The sequence below is a fragment of the Thermobia domestica genome, chromosome 10 (genome assembly GCF_964235325.1).
Source record: "Thermobia domestica chromosome 10, izTheDome1.hap1.1, whole genome shotgun sequence".
NCBI classification, from domain to species: domain Eukaryota; kingdom Metazoa; phylum Arthropoda; class Insecta; order Zygentoma; family Lepismatidae; genus Thermobia; species Thermobia domestica.
In genome coordinates, this window is record NC_137463.1 from 177763850 (window position 1) to 177780836 (window position 16987).

At 35.0% G+C, this 16987-nt stretch overlaps 1 protein-coding gene across 4 annotated transcripts in view; it reads left to right on the top strand.

Annotated features, from left to right (window-relative positions):
• Nucleotides 1-16987, top strand: part of LOC145662855 (uncharacterized) — a 426736-nt gene that overhangs the window by 244063 nt on the left and 165686 nt on the right. For all 4 annotated transcript variants that reach the window (XM_081728788.1, XM_081728787.1, XM_081728790.1 and 1 more), the window contains 2 exons: nucleotides 2072-2159; nucleotides 5410-5701. In XM_081728788.1, coding sequence (XP_081584914.1) covers nucleotides 2072-2159; nucleotides 5410-5701 — 380 coding nt within the window. The remainder of the gene's footprint in view (nucleotides 1-2071; nucleotides 2160-5409; nucleotides 5702-16987) is intronic.

Below are 16987 nucleotides of genomic sequence, written 5' to 3' on the forward strand. Positions count from 1 at the left end.
TAAGTTTTTCTCTCACTTTGGATTCATCTGATGCTTGAAAAAGTTCTTCACCTTAATTCGATATTTGTGTGGTGTGATGCTCACCTATTTTACTGAGTACCTATGATTCTTATTCCAACTCTGAAAATCACAATTTTCCTCAGAATATAGATACTTTACGATCATTTGTTTCTAATTTTGTGCATGGATACGTGAATATATCCGCCCTCTGTCCCCAAGTTTCTCTCTTAAATTTCTGATCTTTCCTCCTCTCTCTTTCTTTAATGTCGTTTTTCATAAACTCACATGGAATGATATCAAATTTCTGACTCTTGTATCCAAATGTAAGCCTCTGCCAATACCCATCGTGACTCTCTATAGGTTCGATACTAGGCTGCGGGTATTTAGGCACTTCAAACAGAGAGCAGGTACAAAAGTCAGTAAAACGAACAGTCTCTTTCGTTCTGATAATTTCACTGTCCAAAATGCTTCTCGCAGTGGGGAACCAGTCACAGAAAGGTGGTTCATATTCTGGCAAATGCTGAACAAGATCAAACTGCAAACAGTCATGAAATCGATGAGGTTTAAACATTCGAAACCAGTGTTAAGACATTTCGAGAAAAAAATGGTACTCCTTGTATGTATGTAATCTGCGTTACTTTGTCGAATTTCTGGTTGCAGTGGACTTAAGGATAGCATTTTCTTAGGTATTGCAAAAATTTGATTCTTGAAAAAATAATTAACTAATTAATTATTTATTTATTTCAGATTTTTAAATGTATAAACCTTTCTTGCGATTAGCGTACCAGCGAAAACTGCATCAAAATATCGGTTCTCGAGATAATCGCGTTTACAGGTCAAACTTAGGAACTTATTTTATCTGACGTCGGTTTAGAATAAGTTCACATAAACATGCCGTAATCGATTATATTTCCACTGACAGTTCGTCATTCGAGTTAGTATGTATGCTACCTTATTACTCCAGGAGATGAGGAATCTCCTAAAGTGCAGAATCACTATGACTATTTCCAAAAGTAACGCCTTTTTCTATATTGTGTTTCTTTTGAAATTTCATATATGGCAAATTACTACATGCTCGTTACTGCACTTTAATGAAATATGATCTGTTAATCTTATCAAGAAATACAAAATTACGAGTAATTGCAACCGTCGTAAGAATACATTTTAATCATTCTCGGATCACTGTCGGTTGCAGTTGAGCAAAATATTAGGATACAAAATTAAATTGGGGGTCCTTGTCTCAAATTGATGTTGAAACGACACCTTAAATTCCACATACACGATGAAACTGAACACAAAAATCATTGCTACTATAATATAGTATCAAATCTGTATTACAACTGCATTAGCTATGATCGTGCACAAAATTTTCAAGGAAGTCGCTGATATAAAACTGGAAGTTAAAGGTCAGTAGTAGTGAGGTCAAGCTTTGTCAGGATTTAACTTTGCTTATATATTTTCGTATATTGAAGACCTATATATCTAATACATTAACTGGGGCACTCGGCCAAAAAGTGTAAAAAGCTTCAAGGTCAGTCATCCTGCATGAGGTTTACCTGGATTTCCTCATTAACACCAGCCAATGCTACGGTTGTAAATATGTTATAAGTCCCAGGTCGCTTGCTTCCTTCCCTTTCCACTTATGGTGTGCTCGCCGATGGGCGTTATTCTTGGTACGTGATGAGTTAAATGGTCATAAATGCTAAAAGCCCAGAAATCTAAATCCTAAATCCTAATATATTAACATCCCAGATATTTCGCTCCAAGTAATCTCGTTGACTCAATCGCCCTCTATAAAAGAGAGAGAGAAAGAAAGAGAGAGAGAGAGAGAACATACATTTAACATGAGCAACTTGTCGGCTACTATACTCACAAGTTGCACTATACTCACATAGCATTAATTGTCACCAGAACAACTACCAGAAGAACACATTCACAAAGGACGGAAGTACTGTTTTACAAAATCATAAACAATATGAGCACTGAACTGCGAGAATATTTCCATTATTTTATTTCTGATTATATATGTTTGTTTGTGTCTTCTATAAATAATAAATTTTCTTTTTTACAGGATTGACAAATACAATGACAATTTCATCAATTCAACAAAAAATGTGAATTTCGAAGCTTCGTACAAAACGTCCACCCTCCCACTGGTGGTAAGAATGCTTTCTAGTATTGTTATATTTAAAGTTATTGGGTTCTACAGATCAATTTGAAATTTTGTTTTCAAGCGTAATATATTTTTGAAACAAACCCTTCTTGTGATCAGAAATGCTAACTTTTCATAATAAGCGTAACTCACAAAGAGAGTGTCAATCATGTTTGTAGTATTAGTTCTTTTTGAACTTTTTATATGTCAATGCTTAACTTATCATTGTGAGAAATTTAGCAGTGTGAATCACCTTGCCTTTAATACTCATATAGCTCAATTTTTCGAATGGGATTGTCAAGTACTGATTTAACAGCTACATGTCAGCGCTTTTATTCATTAAAACAGTGAGGAAAGATCTTACTTTATTAGAACGTCTATTCGTCATCTGATCTTCGCTGCTAAGAGAGATGACATATTTAATTATTTTCAAGGCACAATGAAAAAATATGGCAGATTTCAAAACTCGATATGTGGACTAATTGCGTCAGAGCAATGGATAGGATTAAAAATAACTTTGTTACACCTTTAAAATAATAAATTAACGTACCTACCTTACAATGTATAATTCATCAGTAAACTTCATGTATAAATTTTAGAAAACTTTCCAAATCCTCCCTACCCATCGCCTTTGACGTAAGAGATCAGGGTTCGATTCCAAGTGGTAGTTAATGTAGTTAGGATTCCACGTTATTCCGTAGGTCCCGTCTCATGTAGCCTCGCTGCTGAAAGGGACGTTAAACTCCAAGTCAACTCAACCCACGTTTCATTCGAGACGAAGCCATTCTTTTACATGTCGGAATTTTCTAGCATTATTGGAAGAAAGTGATTCACGTAAAGCTATAGAGAGTGAAGCAGAGGAAACGCATGTTCTTTAAGCCGCTACTGCTCGACGACAAGTAGGGATATTCATTTTTAGCAACCGTTGGCAGACAGCTCAGACTATGAGGTTCAGTCGCTATGAAGCGTTGGAACGTAGAGCATCGTGTGTTCGCGGTTGAGCACTTCTTTAAAAACAATGATTCTGTGATCACGGTCTTCTCCGTCGAAAGTTTAATGTCGAACGTCGAGGTACAGTCCCAGATCGAAACACTATCCTCCGATGGGTTACAGTGTTCTGAAAACCTGGGATGAAAAAGAAAATTTGAGATCATCATATTAGATGCGATGAAGCGAATGTCGCGATATTTTCAGCGATAAAGCCTGTTTTCTAGCGTATTATTTCATACTGGCAAGAACTGCCCTTTCACACCGTCTGCGTTTTCCGGAGTTCAAATTGAACTTGGAAGACTAGGTGGTTTCTTCTCATCTTTCTCATCACTTCTGAACACTGCAACCCACCGGAATATATTGTTTCTAGCTGGGACTGCACCTCGACGTTCGACGTTAAACTATCGAAGGGAAAGACGTTTAACCTTAACCACATAATCATTGTTTATAAAGAACTGCTCGATCGGGAACACAGTGATCCACGCTCCAAATTTCCGTTCCGACTGAAACTGTATTGTCTGAGCTGTCTGCCAATAGTCGCTCAAAACCAATATCCATACTCATCGCCGAGTAGATGCAAGCAGTTTAAAAGACATGCGTTTCCTCTGCTCCACCTTGTATATTATTATTGTTGAAGTCAGGTGGCCAAACAAGGTTAAATACTTGTTAAGATTTCTTTTCCAACTAAGAAGTAAAATATTTTATATTTTATATTGTAATTTTTACAGTCCATTTACTTTCAAACAAACCTAAACGATATTAAGTTTGGTCACGATAGAACGTTTCTGAGAGACATTGAAATAAACCTAAAATACAATCATAGAGAAAGAACCAGATATTATTATTACAAATGGTGTCATTTGTAGGTGGTTTCCAAACAAAGGTAAATTACTTCCAGCAAATATTTCAGTAATAACTATTTATGTCATTTTCTAGTTGTAAAGAACTCGTAAGTTTTTTAATACCCTAAATTTATTAAACACGTCGTTTTATAGTTTGATAGTACATTTATAGATTCTGAAGAATTTAGGCCACATTTGGAATGCTTGATCATCTCATAGAATACAAAATTTAGTGCAGCCTCAGGACGTGCAGTTAGAAATACGAAAAGTTCAGTATAAATGATTTCTCCAGAATCCAGAAGCAACTGATGTTAAATTTTAGAGATTAATTTCTAAAGAAAGTTGCTCATTTGTTACAAATTGAACTTTAAGAGTGAATTCTGTATTTGGTTTTAATTAGATCCCTACATTTGTGAATCTACATTGTCTGCTATGAATTTAGCCAGATCTACGTAAAGAAACAGATAAGGCGATTCAGTCTTATTCAATTTCCTTACAAGTGCAACATCAGAATTGGGAGTGGACTTATTGATAATTTTGACAAATTCCTATTATGCACATTAGAACCATTTCGTTTTCTCTGTGCTTTAAGTGTTTGTGTTTTAACTCTAGAAGAACAACAACAATGTCATATTGTCTGTAGGTTACTGTATTCAAATTGTCAGCATATTTATTAAGGGAATATTGTTATTTGTTACTGTTATTTTTATCACATTTTCTCTTCCCGGAGCAAAGCATAATCGCCTTGAACGCTTTAAGGATAGAAGCTTTATGGCTTTATGTATTATATACAAGCTGAAATCTACATTCCCACCACGGGGTATAGGTTAATGGAAAACATTTGAATTCACTTACCCCTTAGGATATGCATTTCAGTCAAAGTGTAATGAAAAAAAAAATCATAAGATACTTCTAGCATAAATTTTCAAACACTCTACCCCTATACTACACCTTTTAATACAGCAAACATGATAAAAGTGCCACTATTTATTTCGGCGAACTCAAAAACTGTGAAATTGACATAAATACTCATTTTTTTGCTATTTTTACACGCCACCTCTACCAATCTTGTATCCTCATGGGTAAATTTATCGTTTTCATATTTCTTTGGTTTTTTTAGATCATAAGTCATATGAGTACTAAATTTAATTGAAATTGCTCCTTAAATATCATCGAAGCTCTCACCAACCAGCTTCGCTGCATCGATAACTATGCTTTCTACACTAATCTCAGTAATTTTTAACATTTTTATTGTTCACCCTTTCTCTTCGCAATCCCTAAAGGACGTGCAATTTTACTTAACACTTAAACACACGCAAATCCATACTTAGTACGAGAGTAGTCTCAATCTGAGAATGGGAAGGGGACTGCCTGTACTTTAGAAGCTTCTTATGGTTATAACCTAGAGCACCATTTTATTTGCAGGTGGCCATGTGGGGAGAAAATCAGCTTCCAACAAGAAGTTCTGAAGGAGTTGGTTTAGCATTGATGACTTTGGCGGAAGTTTACTTCATAGAACTAATGTTATCAGATGAATTAATTGATGAAGACGTATACTCTGTCCCTGTAGATTTTCGAAAATGTAGATTCTCAGATGAAAATGACGGATTATGGCTTCAGAGAAACTATAGCTACACAGCATGTTTGTGGCAATGCAGGATTGAAGCAGCAATGAATTTATGTAACTGTACAGATATTGTTGTCGGTCGAAACACAGGTGAGTATCTCAAAGAATAAATTTAAAGTGACCAAACGATAAAGATAAATATTAGTTTGCAACAGTACAACAAAAATGAGAACAACGATTGTCTTTATAATATTTTGCCTGAGTGGAAAATTACTTCCAACATCCTTTGGATGCATAAACATATCATAGCTGGCTTAAAATAGTATGATAAGATAACTGTATGTATTGTGTAATGCACAAGTAATCAATCACATACGGTACTCTATCAAGATAATGCATAAAAATCAGTACGAACACTATATAAAATCTGTTTTACAATTTATATTTTTGCCACACTTGCTGAAAATAAATAAATTCTTGATGTCATATATTCGAAGCGGAGCTGATACAACAATTGCACGTTTCGAATGTTGTTCAATTTTTTCCATGTTTGACGATCTTTTGCAACAGCAAATATTGATATTGAAGCATCCCGCGTCATTACAATATTTTTCTGTACTTTCTATGGTGGTGCTTTGTTCCGTCAAATGATGCTCTGAATTAATTAGGGTGGCATGATTTTCACAGTTATTGCTGGCTGAAATATCAAGGTCATATAATTACGTATGGATATATCCTTTAAAATGTTGGTAACCTTAGATTGGTGGGAACAGAATATTTGACAAAACATGTTGCAACTATGGTCGTTCTATAATTTGGAAGAGGTAACTTAACATATCTTTTAATTTCTATAGATCCAAATCTGTATCAATGTATTGTTTAGAGTCAGGTTTGAAACCAAGATTGCAGAGTACTCTTGGTTTAAAGTGGCATGCAAAACCACATATTTAATTTTATAATGAAATGTTTACTTGTGACGTCACATTACCTCTTGTTTGACTTTTTAAAATTCTGTTTTATTAATTTATCGACTTCATTGAATTCTGATTGACAGAACAGTTACCTTTCACTAAAATTGAAAATAAACTAGTTGCACAGTAGTTTATATTGGTTAATTTTAGTAATAGTTAACTATCTGTGAAATATTTTGGTTAAAACACCAGCTAAACGAAATAACAATGAGTATTTATCAAGAAAGAGTTATTAATAAAGGTTACAAATACCTTGAGTAGTTTCTCGCTTACTGAATAATTAAATGAAATTGTGGCTTCATAGTACATCATATAAACGTTTAGTTGAAACAGCACATTAAAGTTTAGTAAACTATATTTTCAGATTGGTTTATTCTAAACCGGCCTTACTTGTGGAAACGGCACCTCAATATGTTGCTCAGTTTTCGAGTTGTTGGGTTTTAAGTATTTTGACCTTTGACCTCGATGGCCAGTTCTTGGTGGCCAATTACTAAATGTGAAAACGGCACCTCAATATGTGGCTCCGTTTTCGAGTTATTAGGTTTTAAGTATTTTGACCTTTGACCTTTGGGTCATGTGCTGGTTGGTGACCAATTACTAAATGTTGAAACGGCACCTCAATATCTGGCTCCGTTTTCGAGTTATTATGTTTTAAGTATTTTGACCTTTGGCTTTTGGGTCATGTGGTGGTTGATAACCAAAACAGCACCTCAATATGTAATTCCGTTCTCGAGTTATTAGGGTTTAAGTATTTTCTGGTTGAGAAAACCGTATACCCCTAGCTTTACCCGTGCGCAAACAATTGTCGATTATTTGAAATTTTGGCAAAAAATGGTCCACCCATGGTCGTAGAATGTCAACTTTGAAAACCATGTACCCAAGCGTTCTCGAGAAATTAGAGCAAAGAACGGTCCAGCCCTGTCGTGGCAATTTTAAATTTGGCAACGTCGAAATCCAGGGATGATGTTGTCTTATGTTGGCTACTTGCAGAAGAGTTAGGATGCTATTAGCGCTGATGGTAATTATAAATCAGCCCACCAGATGGCAGTAAAATACAGACCGAAAATAATTATTGTTAGTTTTGCTAATAGATGGCATCTCAATATGTGGCACGCCGAAAAGAATGATTAATAATTCTGCTAATAGCTCTACTTAAATATCTTTTTATTCAGAGATTTTTTGCCTTTCCAATTGTGGCGCCGCAATCTAAAGAACGGAGATTTGGCCGATAACGTAGGTTCAAATCCTGTTCGGAGCCGCAATAATTTATAACTTTGGCCCGGTTATAACGGATTACATCTCCATAGATTGTTTAATAAAAAACTCTATCTCTCAATTGGGAGATGAAGAGCTCCAATGCCGTGCCATGGAAGGGGGTTTCAGTGCCATAGTTGCAACCTGGCCCCCAGGCAATCATCTCCCAGTTATGAGAGATAGCGTTTCTCCGAGAGGAGTTTTCCAAAAATTTACAATAATTAATTATTATTATTATTATTATTATTATTATTATAAGTTTTTAGGAAAAAAGACATTTTACTATAGTATAGTTAGAAATTCTATTTACAAAAAAATAAGGGGCAGAGAGAGGGCGACTTTGATCCAGTAGAAATTCTATAAGCATTGCTCTCAATATAGCGTAAACCTTATTACAGAAGACACTATTTGGATTTCTTAGTGATCTACAGTGAATGATTGTCGATCGTTGTAAAATAGTGAGCGTTAAGAATAATAGGTTATTAGAAAAACCTCTAATTGGAGTTCTATAGTTGGAAGACCCCAATTAAGATAAAACAGCAAACATTAACGCTAATACAATATTACAAAAAACATTATTTGGTGATCTAAAGCGAATGATTGTTGATCGTTGTAAACAACGAGCGTTATTAGAAAAAACATTACTTATTAATCTATAGTTGGAAGACCCCAATTAAGATAAAACAGCAAGCATTAACGAGAATACAATATTACAAAAAAATACTTAGTGATATACATCGAATGATTGTTGACCGTTGTAAAACAGCGGGCGTTATTACAAAAACATTACTTGGTAATCTACAGTTGGAAGAGACCCCATTATAGTAAAAAAACGCAAACATTAACGATTTTACAATATTCTAAAAAAATACTTGGTATTCTATAGTTAGAAAAACTGCAAATATTAACGATTTTACCAAAAAATTGGAGAGATTTAGTATAGTATCAGGATCACGTCAATATTATAGACAATCTAAGGATAATGGAAATTTACTGACAATTGAATTAACTCCTCCCCCAGAGGGAGAAAAACCCCTTGAATGGGTAGAAATTGGTATTCGTGATTTGGTACAGTATGTAATGAGAGGTGTGCTTCCTCATCATCGTGTAGGGTTGACTTTCATAAATCAAAATCATCTCAAACCATTTTATCTGTCTTTTCGGACTGCTAATTATATGACTGCTGAAAATGTGTGGGGGGCGTTAGAAAAAGTAATTCAATCAAATACGTCATTCCTATATCGAGATCGTTTTATTCTTTATTTCCACAACGTCGAACTACCTATTGGTAGGGGACGGGTGAAACAGAATTTCTCTGATATAAACGAATATATAAAACGTAACATAGGTATTATGGTTATTAAAAACCCTGATTATTATTGTATAGCCCAAGCTCTGGTTGTAGCTATAATACTTATTGAACATAAAGGTAATCGAAAAGAAAGAGATAGATATCACAATCAATACTCAACAAATATGTTTAAAAAGCTATCTGAATTAAGTGTAAAGGCTGGTGTTAGCTTAGAGAATGGCGGAGGGATACCGGAATTTAAAAAAAAATCAGGCGTATTTATCGGCATATAAAATCACGGTGTATGACAGGTTGTCGGGCGAAAAAATATTTTTTGAGAGTCACGGTCATGGTAAACGAATTAATTTACTATATATTAACAATCATTATAACGTCATCACTAATCTAACAGCTGCATTTTCATGCGGTTACTATTGCGAAGAATGTCATAAAAAATTCCAAACTAAAGACAGGCATGCGGGAAAGTGTAAAGCTTTGTGTAATAAATGCCGGAATAGACCACTATGCAGCATTACAGAAAGTGTAATGTATTGCAACGAATGCAATAGATGCTTTTATGGGGCTCAGTGCTACAAAACCCACAAGGCTTCATTATGTGATATTCTGAAAATGTGTCCTCAATGTCGTAAAGCATACGCGGTGAAAAAGGGCGGAATCCACCTGTCTGTGGGGAAGTATTCTGCACAGGGTGTAATAATATGACACCGTCAGGGCATTTATGTTAAATTCAACCGTGCCGAACGCGTACTCCACAGAAATGGCAATTAGTGTTTTATGACATTGAGTGCCGCCAGGATAAAGAAGTAGCCGGTGGTATTTTGAGCATGAGCCCAACCTGTTAGTTAGCCAACAGATATGTTATTATTGTAGAAACAGTGCGAGTGAACGGTGTAGTGTATGCGGTATTAGAGAACGTGTATTTTATGGGGACAAATGTATTGTACAGTTTCTAGATTATTTAGCACAAAGGCGTTCTGGAATAAACAAAATAGTCGCTGTAGCTCATAACGCAAAGGGGTATGACGCCCATTTTGTTTTACGCACGATGATGATTGGTAAAGAGTGGACGCCGCGAATAATTATGCGTGGGTGCAAAATTTTAGCGACGGAATATTTATATTTAAAATTTATTGATAGTCTAAATTTCTTAATAATGCCTTTGTCCAAATTAAGCGACGCGTTCGATTTGCCCGTCTCGAAGGGTCATTTCCCTCATTTATTCAACACAAAGGCTAATCAGGAGTATAGGGGTGCTCTACCCAGCATTGAGTATTTTTTAGAAATTTTAGAGCGACGGGCTTCATTTTAAAAGAACAGCTCATTAAATACTGTGTAAACGATGTGAACGTGCTGCGCAATACGTGCGTAAAATTTATGAACGAATTTCAAGTTATATCGGGTGTCAATCCGTTCCTAGAAAGTATAAGCATTGCCAGCGCGTGCAATTTAATGTATAGAAAAGAGTTCTTGCGAACAGACACCATCGGTATTATCCCACATTGTGGGTACAGGTGGCCTGATAAACAATCTGTCGGTGCCGTTAAGTGGCTTGTGTACGAGGCCGACCGATTAAAAACACAAATCCAGCATTCTGGTAACGGACGAGAGGTTGTGGTACGTGGTGGGTAAAAAGTGGATGGTTATGCGCACTATAATGGCGCAGAACATGTTTGGGAGTATCAGGGTTGTCTATTCCACGGGTGTCAGGCGTGTTACCCCACAGGTCGTGATAGCACCATATATAACGATGCATACACTAATTTTAATATGCGTTATGAGAATACTGCAAACAAAATTAATAGATTAAAAGATCTGGGGTATATAGTGCATAAAATGTGGGAATGCCAGGAGCGAGAGTTTCTGAAAGAACACCCGACAGTGAATATATTTGTAAAAAACCACCGCACGGCTAAGAAATGCCCAATTCATCCGCGGGATATCCTGTATTGTGGCAGGTCGACGCCATGAAACTTTACAAAAAGGTGAAAGAGGGAGAATGTTCATGCATACCGATATAATCTTCCTTTATCCTTATTGTTGTATGGTGAAAAAATATCCTGTGGGTCATCCGAAAATTTATGTGGGAGATGACGAGTGTCCTGATATTTCGGAATTTGAGGGAATAAAAAAAGTGCACGGTATTAGCCCCGGACAATCTCCACCACCCAGTGCTGCCCTATAGGAGTGGTGAAAAGTTATTATCCCCCTAATGCCGAACATGCGCGGACACTCTTAATGAAGAAGAATGCACTCATTCGGATGAGGAGAGAGCTTTCCCTGGAGTATGGGTAGTAGACGAAGTGCGGGTAGCTGTTGAGAAAGGATACAGAGTGCTCCAAAAACATGAGGTATGGAGGGAGCTATGAGGTTGTAATGTATGACGCTGAAAAGAAAGAGGACGGTCTTTTCACGGACTACATTAACCTGTTTATGAAGATCAAAACTGAATGTAACGGTTGGCCTGCAGGATGCGTCACTGAACAACAAAAAGACCAGTTCATACACGAGTATTATGAGAAAGAGGGTATCCAATTAGACCGAGAAAAGATTATGCGCAACAAACCTAAGAAACGAATTTCAAACTAGGGGTAAACGGCCTGTGGGGTAAGTTCGCACAAAAAGAAAACATGAGGCAAATCGCTATCATTAAAACTCCCGAGGAGTATTTCGATAAATTAACAAATCCGAATATTGAAGTTAAATCATGTATTCTAATCGGCGACAAAATACGTGTGCTCAACTGGAGTGTTAATGAGAGAGTTGTTGCTCCTGCTAAAAATATTAACGTGATAATCGCCGCATACACAACGACACACGCACGCCTCGAGTTATTTCGTTATTTGGATTTACTTGGCGAGCGTGTGTTATATTATGATACCGACAGTATTATTTACACTCAATCACCTGGTGAGCCACAGTTAAAAATAGGAGTGTATTTAGGGGAATGGAAGAATGAATTAGCAGAATATGGTCCGGATGCATATACCGAAGAATTTTGTGCTGGTGGTCCCAAATGTTACGGCTATACCATTGTTAACACTCTTAATGGTAAAACAAAGACAATATGTAAAATCAAGGGAATCACACTGAATAATAAAACATTAAAATATGTTAACTTTGAACAGATGAAAGATATGATTTTATATAATTCACCTTCTATTAGCGTTCCTCTCGGTCGACAAATTGTACGTACTAAAGATTATAAATTGATTACTAAGCCGGAGGCGCATAAAATCTATCAGGTTACTGCTAGTAAAAGGAAACGAATAGAAAATTTTGACACACTTCCATACGGGTATAAAAGAAAACGAATAGGGTAAATACAGTATTAGTAGAAACGAAAGTTTTTAAAGTAAGTAGAGAGAGAGAGAGTGGTGAGTAAAAAAATGGATAATCAAATTTTAAATCATTATTATTATTTTAATGAAATCGAGGTATGTGTTGGTCCAGCATACGATGATGGGGGAGAATTTTCTGTTATTATCACTTTACATAATTACTATGATCGTATTCGTCTTTCACCTGATGAGTGGTATACTTTTCTATCATATTATTTATATATTGAAAACTACTTTAATGCTGTTACATATTCTTCATTGCCTACACAATTTTTCGTTAGTGAAAATTATGAAATATCATTGTCAGATACTCTTAAAGGTATTCGTCAGTGTTTTATCTCTCGTCAGATGACGATAGTAATGATCAGGTAAATTTTTGTGTTTGTACATGGAGAAAACTCCAGCTTTATTTGCCATGCATTCAGCAGGCCATAATTACTCTTTCTCAATTATGTAAAGATGTAACAAAGTATGCTCAAACATGTCTGAAAGAAAGTACTAGTACTACTAGTACTACTACTACTACTACTACTACTACTACTACCATTCCAGAATTTACTACTACTACTACTACTACCATTCCAGAATTTACTACTACTACTACTACCAATCTACCGTCTGAACGGACTGCACTAGAAGTATTCACATGTTTGAATCGTAATAATAATATGTTATATTCATAATTATTTTGTGGTGTATTAGAATATGGAGTTCAACATCCATTTACTTGTATTATAGCTGGTCCCACTGGGTGTGGTAAATCATATTTTGTAAAAGAGTTTTTAAAACATTATGCCGAAAAATGGAAAAATATAGTATGGTGTTATGGTGAGTGGCAACCTCTGTATAACACTCTATCCTCAGGTTGTACATTTAAAGAAGGGGTCCCCAAAATAGATGATTTTTCAGCACAAGCTGGCCCACATCTTGTGATTATTGATGATTTAATGCGAGAGTGTGATATATGAATTGTTGACTTTTTTACTAAAGGTAGCCACCACCGAAATTTAAGTGTAATTTTTATAACGCAAAATATTTTTCACCAAGCTAAAGGTATGCGAGACATATCATTAAATTGCCATTATATAATATGTTTTAAAAATCCCAGAGACCAGGCTCAAATTTATAATCTAGCACGCCAATTATATCCTGGTAACAAAATTTGTGCAGGAGACCTATCAGGACGCAACTCGAGATCCTCATAGTTATTTGGTTTTTTATTTAAAACAGGGCACTCCCGACGAATATCGTGTTCGAACAAAAAATTTACCCTCAGATTCTTACAATTATGTTTATGTACCAGTAAAAACATAATCTCAATAACTTTTATATTTTAATATTCAATTTTAGTATAATAGGTACAAATAAATAAAAATGATTAGCAAAGAGAGTGCGCATTTACTAAAACTTTTAGCAAAGGCAAAACCTAAAGTACGCAAAGCAATTTTACAAAATGCTGATCCCGAATTAATTCGCTCTATTTGTGAATGTTCTTATAACGTATTACAAGGAAATGTTCCGTTAAATAAAAAAGAGAAAAATAAATTAAAAATATATAAAAAGGAATAGATTTATTTAGTGAAACAAGGTCCGTCATTAAAACAAAAGAAAAAACGAATAATTGTACAAAAAGGTGGGTTTCTTACTGCATTGCTTGCACCTATTATTGGAGATATACTATCAAGTTTAATTAAATAACTATGCAGCATGCACAAAAACTAGTTTTAATTTCGCCGGAAAAATTGCACCAGTATCAAACAATATCTAATTTAGATGATGAGATGAAAAATATTTTAAATAATAAAAATAAGAGTGTTGAAGAAAAATGAAACGATAAAAAGAGGTGATACAAAAATATTTACACATTGTGCAAAAACCTACTGCAACAACATCAACTAGTGTTGGTACTAAGGAGGAGGAGAACGAGGAGGAGGACGATGAAATACTATCTACTCTCTCCGAAAATTGTCTGCGTAAAGCAAGACCTTTATTAAGTAAATTAAAACTAAATTCCAACATTCATTGGGATGACAATGGTAATGTTAATATTTATAATAAATAAATTTCTGGTGCTAATATAGTAGATCTAATATCAGATTTTGTTAGGTTTAGCAAGAAAAATATTCCTACTACAGGTTGGGAACACTTTGCTGTACTGTTAGCAAAATCCAATATACCTTTAGAGTATATAGGTAACCCACAGCGTATAGAATATATTCGTAAGCTGACATCATCTGCTCCTGCTGCTGCTGATCCAAAAAAGGTAGAAGAAGAAGAAGAGGAGGAGGAGGAGCCACCACGTAAACGTAAAGTTGTCAACTGATGGCGTGATTATAAAATATGAAGAAGCTGGCCGATATTTATTATAACCCTTCACACCCTGCCTTGATTTCAACTGCTACGACATTATGGAGAGCTGTGAAAAAGTCAATTCCTTTACACAAGGTGCAACAGTGGGTAAAAGAACAGCCGACTTATACACTGCATAAGCCAGTACGTAAAAAGTTTCCACGTAATCCCTATTTAGTGTTCAATATTGACGATCAGTGGCAAGCTGATTTAAACGATATGCAAAGTCTGCAGAAGTATAATGATGGTTACAGGTATATTTTAACAGTGATTGATTTGTTTAGTCGTTATGCATGGGCTGTCCCTGTACATACAAAAACTGGTGAAAAGATTATAAGAGCATTTAAGCAAATATTTGCATCTACCCGTCGTAGACCCTTACGTCTACAAACAGATAAAGGCACAGAGTTTGTTAATAAACCATTTCAGTTATACTTAAAAAAGCAAAATATTAAATTCTTCACAACACAAAACTCCGATATTAAGGCAAGTGTTGTGGAACGTTTTAATCGAACTCTTAAAGAACGAATGTGGAAATATTGTACACCAAAGAAGACTTACCGATACATGGATATGCTATCGAAACTTGTTCAGGCATATAATTCTAGACCACATAGACCTCATCAATTACCACCCGCCAGTGTGTACCAAGACACTTTTCAACAAGTTTGGAATAAATTAATAAAACCGATGCCTCATACTAACATGGCAAAATATAAAAAAGGTGATACTGTACGCATTACTAAAGCAAAACTGCCTTTTGAAAAAGGGTACAAAGAAAAGTGGACTTAAAAAAGAAATATTTAAAATAAAACAGATGATACATAAGGAAAAGAAAGTGGTTTATGTGTTGGAGGATTTAAATGGTGAAGTAGTTGATGGTACATTTTACGAAGAGGAATTACAAGGAGTGCCTCTGCCTAAAGTTTATGAAATAGACGAAATTTTAGAAGTTTAAGGTAAACGTGTACTTGTTCGTTGGCGGGGATACCCCCTTCCTTTAATTCATGGATTCCTGTGTCACATTTAAAAAATATTTTGCAACAATACGATATTATAAATTAATGTTATGTTTGTGTATATAAAAAAAATGAATGATCCATACTTTAGATACTATACGCAACAAGCAGGAGGTGGTTATAACGTGTATAGGGGTGCGCCGTATCAAGAAGGCAATGATATTGGAAGTTTTTATGTGGTTTATTTCGAAGTGTATTTCTATTAATTAAACAAGGTGCATAAACTGTTGGTAAAGAATTGTTACGTACAGGAATTAATGTAGCTGGAGATGTATTAGGTGATAATAAACCTAAGGACGAAGCTTTAAAATCACGTTGGCAAGAAGCTAAAAATAATTTTAAAACAAAAGCTCAAAATAAAATAAATCAAGTATTGGAAGGATCAGGCAGGAGAAGAAAGCGAAGAAAAGTTCATTTTGCACAGACTGGTAGTAAAAATAATAAGAAGAAGAAAAGGAAGAGGGAGAGTGAAATTTTTGATTAATATGGAACAGAGTACTAGCTTTTATCTTACATTACCGAGTAACAGTTCTATGGTGTATTTTCCACAAAATACTTTGTCATGTTATACTACCAAACTATATCATCCACTTGTGCTAGAGAAAGATGAGTGGGAGACAGCAGTTGTTGAAGTACATTATACAAATTCATTTCAGAATGTTTCCAAATATACTAATAATATTTATTACCGTCTCATGAACACAAAAAGCTGGAACATAACTAAAATCTTACCAGGACACTATTATAATGTTGATTATATTACATCTCAAATTAATCATAAAAGTGATATATTAAATTTACAATTAAAAGTTAAAGCATCAGTTAAACGAATTGAAGTCAGTAGAGTAACAAAAGATCAGGAGAAGCTTATAGAAGTACGTCTATCTCCTGAACTGGCCAGAATACTAGGTTTTGATCATATGCAACAAGGAGATATTGCAGTTGTTCATCATGCTCGTTATCCACCTGATTTACAAAAATCGCTACGTACACTTATGTATATTTACAGTGATATTGTAGACGACAAATGGTAGGGGATACTATAGCTCCATTGTTACGTATTATAAATATAAATATTACAGAGTATGGTATTAATAATGTACATATTTTTGACAATCCTCATTATGTCCCCGTGCAACGTAAACAATTTGATCAAATTATTATTGATTTAAGAGATAGTACAGGTAATCCAC